The sequence below is a fragment of the Gopherus flavomarginatus genome, chromosome 10 (genome assembly GCF_025201925.1).
Source record: "Gopherus flavomarginatus isolate rGopFla2 chromosome 10, rGopFla2.mat.asm, whole genome shotgun sequence".
NCBI lineage: Eukaryota > Metazoa > Chordata > Testudines > Testudinidae > Gopherus > Gopherus flavomarginatus.
This window is the reverse complement of record NC_066626.1, coordinates 29,279,598-29,289,994: the sequence shown is the minus strand read 5'-3', so window position 1 is coordinate 29,289,994 and position 10,397 is coordinate 29,279,598. Positions and strand designations below refer to the sequence as shown.

The window sequence follows — 10,397 nt, the reverse complement described above, 5'->3', positions numbered from 1 at the left end:
TACATTATTCCTTAAATATGACCCATACATGCACCTCACAGTGATTATGAATTTTGACAAGTTATGAGCTTTCTGTAGATACCTAACATGCTATATAGATAAATGATGTGTTTGGAACAGTGAGCTTGTCAGGTCTGAGGGCCGTTTGCAAAGAACAAGGAACCCTTTGCCAAGAAACTTCTGTGGCATAATATCACATGATTCCCTTGGACCAATGGAACTGGTCTGCAGAGGCTCTGGTAAGTGGCCATTGGATATATTGTGCAGTTCTGAGAAGTGTTTGAATTATTTTTCTGTTCTTAAAGAGGAAATATGCCCAGTTTTAGAAAAGCTCAAAACATGGTAAAAAATAAAAGTGAGAACCAACCTGGGAAAAATACATGTGTATTTTAAAAGGAAGGGTAGGAATATATGAAAGATCAGCAAGTAAGTGGTAGATTCTAGCGGTGATTATGTAACTGATTCCGTTACTTTGCCAAGCACTCAAAAGACATCTCTTGAATTTTGACTGATTCTAATGTCGTTCACAACCATTCTCCTACTAGCTTAAGTGAGAAGAGAATCAAGTTTAGAGTCTTTAATGGGGATCTTTTAATGTTGTTTTTTTTAAATCAGTATTATCCAGTTTGTAACTGACAATTTTTATGGTCTCATGACTCCACCCACTGCTCCCAGATCATGAGCAAGTGGCCCTCTGAGATTACCGATGACCTGGAGAAAGGAAGGAGTACTGAGGGGTAGCATTACAAGCCTTGTGTCTCTCATTTGTATCCGTGTCCTTTTAACCTTAGCTGCTTTCCCAAGTTACTCAAGGGGGAACATCCTCTTGAATCATTAGTCATGTGTCCCATCTACGCATATCCTCAACAGATGTAATTGTTTAGGAGAATTTGTTGCTGAGTTCAGATGAATAGCTCTGGGTTTTGAACCTTTTATTTTATTAGCTGTGTTCTTTTTTTAAAAAAAAAAAGTCGTAGTAGAGGTGACATAATGCAAATGGGTCTTACAGAGTCTGAATAGACTCTTTTGAACTTAAACTGCTAATGATTCATTGCTGTAGAGTGGAAATTTGATGGCTTTTTACTCAGCTCTGTGTATGATAATCTAAACTGAATAAACAGCACATGTATTAGGATTTGGCGTTTTTTCACGGGTCGGAGAGTGTTTGTTACAAGAGGAAACTGTAACATGTATTTTTACCAGGAAGAAAGCAATTGGGCAAAAACCCCTGTCAAAGTTGCTTTGTTACTAAAAAGAGGAACTGGGCTCCACACACTGGCTTCAAGGGAAAGTTTCCTTCACTGTGAGCTCTCCCTTGGAAGTTTGTCCTGACCCAGCATATCTAGCTGCATAAGTTTGCTTTTCACATGTACTAATGTGTGCAATGTTTTTTTATTTTATTTTATTTTATTTTTTTTTTTTTTTGCACTGAGAGATTTTCCAGTGCCCTGATCTGGCCCCTCTCCCTCTTCTCACCCTTGATTTTTTGCATGACTTCTCTTCTGAAAGGCCTGTGCATCATCAATTTTCAATTGTGATAAAAAACAAAACATGCAAGCTCTGGCGAAGTGTGCCTCTCATCCAGAGGAATTGTCTGTAACTTATAAGTGTAAACCCTATGGCCAGAAGCTGCATAAGAGAAAGAGCTGTCTATTGGTGAAAATTTATGCCACGGAGAGCTTCGTTTGCATAGGCTATCTACCCACAATTCTTTTAGTGGCATTGAGGAGTCACCATAACTACCATGGACTTAGATTTTGGGGGCAGTGAGCTCGAATGCTCTGAGGTAGGGATAGAGTTATTACTTTTTGGCAAAGAGCTCATTTCCAAGAAGGCCAAGACTCTGCTCAAAGATCCTAACTGCTCTTGGCTCCCCTCCTGTGAAGACTTTACTGCGAGAGGCCAGGCAAACTGAAGATGCCACTGTAAGAGATGGAGTAGAGTAAGGGCTTCACTGTAAGAACCATTGCAGAGGATAGTAGCTGAGCTGTGTGGACTCAGGTAAGGCCTTGCCTTCCCATCACCTTAACAAAGCTGAATCACTGTCACTGTTACAGGGCCAGCTGCCACTCCAACCTCTCTCTGGGTGTGTCTGTGGCATGCTGGCATACTCATACTAGCTTTAATCTAGCTAGAACAGCTAAAAATAGCAGTGAAGACATGGCAACATGGGCCCATCCAGGACCATGGGTTCATACTTAGGTGTAAGACGGCACTGAAGCCCACAGCCCATGCGACTGTGTCTTCATTGCTATTTATAGTCGTTCTAGCTAGGTTAAGGCTCCCGTGAGTATTGTGACATGTGTTGCAATTACCTCTGACTGCAGAGTAGACACGCCCTCTGGGTGCACTATTACCCATGTCAGACCTCATGCCTTTACCTTCCTTGGGGTGGAATCACACTACTTTTCCACGCTTAGACCTGGTCCTAAGCTACAGTACCATGTGTATTGACTGTGCTTACTCAGCAGGTCGGAGTGGAATCAGTAGCTGCGGACCATTCCTTCAAGAATCTGTAACCAGTGGATTACAGTGTCCCAAAACAGTTTCCTAAAACAAACGCATTGTTTAGTAGCAGGAACAGAGCATAACATAAGAGGATTTTTAAACAACACACATCTCTCTTACCTGCATTATCTTTTAAATCGGCCTCTGTACCAGATGATTGGTGGATATCTAATGTAATGTCAGTTTTTGGAAAAGGCTCCAGTGGCGGTCCTGGCAATTACAGGCTGGTAAACCTAACTTCGGTCCCAGGCAAACTGGTTGAAACTACAGTAAAGAACAGAATTATCAGAGACACAAATCAACACAATGTGTTGGGGAAGAGTCAATACGGCTTTGTAAAGGGAAATCACGCCTTCTCAATCTATTAGAATTCTTTGATGGGTCAACAAACATGTGGACAATCACTAAGCTAGGTTAGGTGGTAGTGTCTCCTGGCATGACCATGCAAGCAGCTTGCTTGGGACTGCAGAGAAACCCACAAAGAGACACTTGGACTACTGCTACTAACTGATCCAAACAGAGAGACAGGTTTCGTTCATGGGTTAGGTGGTTCAGCCAAGGGATTATCACATTCTCACCCAAGGGTGGGGAGGGAATTAGACTGACTACTGCCAAATTCCTGAAGGGAGGAGTATATTTTACTTCTGATTTGCATATATATTCTGTGCTGACTGTGTTCCCTTTCCACTAGTAAGAATTTCCTTGTTTGTACACAGTCTGAGTGCTTGTGAGGAAATTCTTCCTGTTAAGGGCAGTTGGGCAGAGTGCTTTTAGTTTCCCCAGGTTTCTGGGTGGGGCACTGGGACTCAAGCTAGTTTAGTTATTTGTCAAGAGGAACCTTAGATATATTGAACTCAGCCCTCTTTGCTGCTCTTAATCACCTGGCAGAAGGCTCACACAAGGAAAATTGTTGCACAGACTGGATAACACAGTTATTTTGTAATTAAGGACAGCACTGGATTCCCAGATGAATCACAACAAATAGGAAGGCACTGAATGAATTTATAAAGATCTCCCATCCATGTGCTGAAACATGAAGGCTTTTTAAGTGATAGGATTTCCCCGTGTATACAAATGACTGTAAATGAAGTGAAACAAGGCTAGCAGCTTCCAAGGTGCTGCCACTGAATTTGGAACCCTGTTGTAAGTTATAAGGTGATGGAATGTGAAAGCACAAGCTCTATAGGTGTTTTGCTAAGTGGAAACTCTTCAGCATCTTTCAGTAACAAGTAATAGCAATACTATCACTTAGCGCTTCTCATCTTCAGATCACTTTACAAAGTCACTAATGCTCACGACTCCTCAGTGAAGTAGGCAGGTATTATCGTTTCATAGATGGGAACTCTGAGTCAGTGAGATTAAAGGAGAAAAAAGGGAAATCCAGTTAAGTACAAATGTGAGTACTGAATGCCCCCATACCTGGGCTGAGAGTGCCAGTCAGAGAAATGACATCCACCCATATCAGTGGGTGAGGGAAATGGATGGGGCTGGCTGTGAAAGGGGGACACTTGCCAAAGGACGATGGATAGCCCCTCTCCCTGGGAGTCTCTGGCAACCATTGGCCAGCTGAGGGGGAGAGGTGCTGAATGGCCAGCATTCCCCAGCTCCCAGGATTTAACTCAGCAGCCCCCTACCCACCCAAACTAGGAATGGGATCCCAGCCTGATGGATGCTGCAGGTCTTGCCGATTGCCTGTTTAGGGGGTCAGGAAGGATTTTTTTTCTCCCGGGGCCAATTGGCAGAGGACCGGGAATCTTTCTGCCTTCCTCACAGCACCTGCAAGTGACGGTGGATTGAGTAGGGAATATGTTTAGAACCTAACTGAGGCATTGGGTTGGTGTTGTTTATTCATCGCAACTTGCAGGCGGTTTCCAGTGCAGTTAGGAGAGTGAAATGAACAGTTCCAAGAGGAAAAAGAGCTGGGTTTTGATGATGGGCTTTTGGGCTCATGTGATAGGTGCGACTTTGTGGTCTTTGCGGGCTGAGGTCTCCATCCTGCTGCACTCTCTGTGCCCCTTGTGGGGGGTGGGTAGGTGAGGACTCAGAGAGAGATGAGTGCTGATGGGCAGGCTGAGAGAGCCTCTTCTCCATTATGGCTTATAGGGTAAGCAGCCCTGTAACCGTGGCGCCAATTATGGGCTATATGGTAAGGAGCACTGTAATCTCTGAACTAAAACCAATTAAATGCCTGGTATAGGAGAGTATGGGTGATGGATGCATAATGTCTCTCACTTGTGTTAAAATTTAATAAAATTTGCGGCCTGCCACTTAATTCTATGAATGTGTCTGTCCTCCTTTTGCCACTGTGTCCACATCAAATACCTTTGTAAAATGTCATGATTGACAGAACAGTGACCTATGAGTCTATGAGTCTAATGTGACATCACACATGCTAATTGTGATATCACAGAACAATGTGCGTTACTGTTTTATAACATCTGAAACGGGTGCTACATTCTTCGCAGAGGTCAGACACAATCTCTGCCTAGGATAACTTCAGTCTAAGTTTTTTCATGTGGCAAAGTGAATGAGGATTATCAAACAGCAGGCGAGGATGAGGAAGGGTGAGGGTTATAGAAATAAAATCACATGAAGGCTCAGTGTAGGGATGTGCATGTTGTGGGACATGTAATGAATGACATTGACTTGTAGGCCTCAGAGAAGAGGTGAGTTTCCTGGAGGCTTGTGAAATGAGGACAGAGTAGCGGCTGGGTGGTGGTGGGTATGTACATTGGAGATGGGATCAGAGCCCATGGGCTTGCTCAGACCGTGGCGTCACACATTGCTCTTAAACATGTCTCTGTGTCTCTCCATCAGCTCACTGATCTTCAGCTTGGTGTGGCCCTTCCGGAAAATTCCCAGCACTGCTTCCTCTAAATGCTTTGAGCATCCAGGATCCTTGGGATGGTCTGGGTAAAGTTGCACTCTCTGGTAGATTCCTCTGTAGCTGGGTTCTGAACCTCCTATCCAAGGGGTCCTGGCAGTTGGCAGAACTATTTTTAAAAGGGAAATTCTGGGCTCCAGCCAGCAGTGACCATCATGTGGGGTGCAGGCAGGAGGCCTGAGGATGTCTAAGCGTTCCCTATCCCTGTCTGAGCACTTAAGCTGGGGCCTGTCGCAGCCTGACACAGAGGAGAAGAGGCACAAGGGAATGTGGCCAGGGAGGACCACAGCTCCTGCAATCAGTAACCCTTTCCTCACTCAGTGGGTCCTTCTCATACCTCATCCAGTTCTCCTCAACCCAGGGAATCCCCTGCTGGCCCCAAACACAGCAGCTTCTCCTGCTGTCCCAGCTCCTCACCCCAAGATGATTATCCCCTTTCTTCTTCGTCCCCCCGCAGCCACTCTCCCTTTTCCCAGGGCCTCCATTGCCCCCCACTTACCTTTGAGAATCTTTGGAAGAGACGGGCAGTGACTTCCTGCCTCCTGTTCCATCCCATTGTCTTCTGAGGGCAGCTGACTGGCTCCCCACTTGCCACAGGGGGACCCTTTCCTCTCTCCCATTCCTTGAGGAAGGCATATCTTCATGGGAAGGGCATCTGTCTTCCTTTCCCCTACCACTACCACGTGGTCCAGCCCACAGACTGAGCTGGTGGGACTGTGCCCCTGCACTTTGTAGACCATGCTAAGGAACCTTCCTTGTGCTGAAAAATCCCATCAAGTATGGATGGGACTTCCTAGCACAGGGTAACCTAGCCCCTCTCTGCCTGCAACCTCCCCAGGCACTGTGCCTCCCATCCTGCTGGATACCCAATCACCCTTTCTGCCTAACAGCTCCCTGGGGACATACCCAGCCTTCCTACCTTCCTGTATCTCTACTTCTCTGCCATGCCATTAGCCTAGCTTCCTTCCATCCAGCCTCCACTCTACATACACTACCAGATTCCCACCTCAGGACTAACTGAGTGGGAAAGAGTTGGGAGCACCAAAGGAATGGGGAGAGGGCACCAGAGACTTGTTGGAGGACGAGGGGATACATTAGAAGGCAAATACCCTTGGGAACTTGAACTGGGAAACTGAGACCACACTGAGGCTAGGCAGAGAACACAGAAGGATTCACTGGGAGTTAAGGCCAACTATGGGGAGCAGTAGAGTGTCCTCTAGATGTTTACCCAAACCACCTACTTTAACTCCCAGGTGACAGTCAAATGGATAGAAACCCGGAGGTCACCAAGGGGAAGAGAGAGAGAAGGAAAGGGGATAAACTAGAGTTAACACTGAGAAAACAAAAGGGGAGCTGCTGTCTGAGGGGATCTGCAGTGTGCATGTGGTGACAGACTTGCTATTCTCCCTCTCAACACCCTGGAGGGGACCGCCATTGCTACCTCCCCAATGAAGACAGCCATGGGGGCAGGGTGGTGGTTTTCTTTAGGGACAGATTATAGGCGAGTGTCATGGGGGGTTTGGCTTCTGGAAGTTGATGAGCATCCACTCTCTGGATCTTAATCCAAACCTCCTGAGAATTCACTAGAAAACCCCATGGACAGCAAGTCCCTGTACAATTGAGCCCCGCCTTACGTAGCTACTTGCATTTGTGCTGGGATTTGCTCCTCCACTGCAGATGATCAGTATGAATAGCCACCTAATAGAGACTGCTCCCTTGCAATTTTACAGATGCGCTGCCTTGCGGGGACTTTCTCACCTCTTGTGGCACTTACCTCCTGCAGTGAGATCTCCATAAAAGATGTTCCCTGGCACAATGTGCTGAGAATAAAAAAAAAAAAAAGATGTTCTCCCCACTCTGAAATGTGCAGAGTCACTAATGACTCCATAAATCCATGCCCTCCGGTGCTGAAACTCAAGAGGTTATATTTTTATTGAGATGAAAGGTCAGTCATATCACAAAGAATGCATTTTCCATCATGCAGCAGAGACCATTTTCTGGACAACCCTTTTGGAGTGAAATGTACACTGCTAAGGGTGGTTTTATTTAACCCCTGATTTTTATAAAGCTCAGAAGCTTGAAACCAAAATCTGGTTCTCAACAACAACAACAGCAGCCCTTGATTCTTGCAAAGCCATATGCACTGGTTAGTGAAAGATGAATCCTGGATGGTGAAGCTGCTATTGCTGATTTTGGTTCGTTTAAAAAACAACAATAGAAGCATTTGTCTAACAGAGTGGGCTTGATACGTATCTCTATGGATGCCATTCCATTGACTTCAGTGAAAGTTTTGAGTCAGACTTCATTTTAATAAGGGAAACCTCAAAGGTCTTATTAAAAAGTGTTTCAGGCTCTTTCCCTCATAAGTGAAAGATTCTTTGCAAGTGGGGATTTGGCAATGGAGATATATAGCAGAGATTTGGGGCCTGGTTTAAGAACAGTTGCTAACTTTTTATGTGCAGTTCTCAGGTTCCTTTTGGAGCTGGAAATACAAAATGTCCCTATTTTTAGCAAAATGTCTATCATTTTCCACCTTTATGCAGCTCTGATTGAGCCCAATCCAAAGTTTTGGCTCTAGAATCAGATCTAGATTTTGAACATCTCCGAAGTAGGAGACTGTTCAGATCCCAGGTTCCAAAAGGAGGGAATCTTCCTCCAAATGAGTGAGGTGAGGAGCAACCTAGGAAATGGTGTTTGAAAACAGGCTGAAGAGCAGTGGGAAAGAGATTTAAAAGGTCTCCTTTGGCCCTCCAAAGCCCTGGCCACATCCCTTATTATAAATGCTACTGGGTGACTCAGACGCTTTTTGGCAGAAAGGACTCAGGGAGCAGCACAGAAAGTCAACCACATGGGAACTTCAGAGTTTATTATAGTCCATTAGGGAGTAGGTGACACAAAGATCTTTGCTGCTATTTGTCTCACCATCTCACCCATACGTTGCTGCCTTCAGACATTGTGGTGCAGTCCAAATCTGCCTGCAGGGGGGACCATCTCCATCCTGCTGCCACTGGTAAGTTGATGGTACTCCAGTCTTCCCTGTGGTAAATGCTTCTTTAAACAGCCCCATTTATCATTCTTGCCACTAGCTCAGCATGGTCCTGGTCCCTTGAAATCCAACCTGCAGCAGCTTCATAGGGTGGTTGGGCCTTTAAGCTTCTAGCAACATGTAGTCCCATCATCGCTTTAAATCTTACTATCAGATTCATGTGGCTGTTGCACCTGTAAATGACCCTAGTCCTTTCCAGCCCCTCATTGTCAATATCTGTTTAACATGCTGCTCCACAGGGTTGGTGCCCCAGCTGTCCCTGCACATGTCCTAGGGCTGCAATATATGGGGGAGCCTTGCCCTTTTAGATATCCCCTTTCAGCCAGCAGTTCTTGGCTACCTGTCCCACCCCAGGCCGGGAAGCAGGACTGAACTGGAGTAGCTGGGCGATGAGGGTTTTGCAGGGCTCAGGCAGAGGAGGAAGACCATCAGGGTAGAGGACCCCCTTTTTCTGGCGGCGGGGCATGCTGTGGATGTGGGTGTCGTCGAAGGGCATGCAGCCAGTCACCATCACATAGAGCACCACCCCCAAGCTCCATATGTCGTACTTCTTGGCATCGTAGGGAATACCCAGCAGCACCTCGGGGGAGGCATAGGCAGCTGATCCGCAGTAGGTGGTGCTTAGGTCTGGGTAGCCACATGCCTCCTTGCCAAAGCCAAAGTCAGTGAGCTTTGCTCGGCGGCCGTCAGAGGTAAGCAAGACGTTCTCACACTTGAGGTCCCGGTGCACCAGGTTCCGGTCATGCAGGTAGCGCACGGCACCCACGATCTGTCCAAAGATGTCCCGGGCCTCTGGGACACAAGGTAGTTTCCCCAGTCGCTGCACCAGCTGGAGCAGATCAGTGGACGCTGCTTCCATCACAATGTAGAGTTTCCCATTGCAGACCTCGATGAACTCAAAGACCCGCACAATATTGGGGTGCCGGATCACCCGCAGGATGGAGAGCTCCCGTGGTAGAAACTTGTGTACAAAATCGGGGGGTGCCCTGCGCCGATCCACCACCTTGATAGCTAGCGGGCCCTTGTACTTGGCTGAGGTGGCCACCCTCACCTTGGAATAACTGCCCTCACCCAGAGTCTGGCCTAGCTTGTAGCCAAGCTCGTTAAGCAGTTTGTCTCCTCCAGAGATTCTTGACATGGTGCAGTGTGGCTTGATGGGTTCTGATGGGTTTGACTGGGGCTGGTGTTTTGCTCCAGGAATTGAAAGCTTTAACCCATTGTGCGTGGCAGCTGTTAACTTTCACCCCCCCGGTGTTCCCACTGGGTACTTGGTCTAGGGGCATCACTGCTCACCCAGGTATTGTGATGTGCTAGAAGTGTCATGGGTCACTCCCTTTGTGTGTTGCCAAGGGTGTCAAGTTAGCTCCCTTTCCTTCCTCCGCTCTTTGGGATCCTGGGCATATCATGTACAAAAGCAAGGGGAAAGCTCCTCATGTTAATTTTCTTGAGGTTATTGTCCCTTCCACTTGAGTTTGGGCTAGGCTTCTTGAAATAATAAGAGCCTGCCTAGTCACGAGCATCCTGGAAGGAGCAATTAATTTCTGGTTTTTGCCAGACTGATACATGTTCTGCACAGAAAACTAGATATATTCAAATCAGGATTTATACAAAGTGGTGCAAAAAGAATGGTTTTATACCCTGCCAAACTGCAAGTTGTTTTGGGTGACTGTGAATATTTATTTTGTAATTCTGAGGTTGTGTTACCGGATGATTTTAAACCAATTGAATTTAGCCAATGATGTTGCCTACAAATGCTGCTCTTAATTTAAAACCTTTATTTTTAATTTATCTGTTCTGGTAATTAAGCCCTAAAGGAGGTTCCAGGGAAAGCCGCAGCTAGCTAACTTTCCCTTGAAAGGACACAGATATAGGCTTCTGATCAAGAATAGATGGTCCAGCAGTGAATCTTCAAACAGAAAAGTAGTATTTATTTAGAAGTGAGTCATTCCAGTAAAAGAG

The 10,397-nt window shown here is 46.1% G+C and overlaps 1 protein-coding gene across 1 annotated transcript; it reads right to left on the bottom strand.

Moving 5' to 3' along the window:
* Nucleotides 1–8,742: 8,742 nt before the first annotated feature.
* LOC127058976 (testis-specific serine/threonine-protein kinase 6-like) lies at nucleotides 8,743–9,576 on the bottom strand. The gene has a single exon (XM_050969539.1). It carries the CDS (start codon nucleotides 9,574–9,576, stop codon nucleotides 8,743–8,745), a length of 834 nt encoding a protein of 277 aa, XP_050825496.1.
* Between the last annotated feature and the right edge of the window lie 821 nt (nucleotides 9,577–10,397).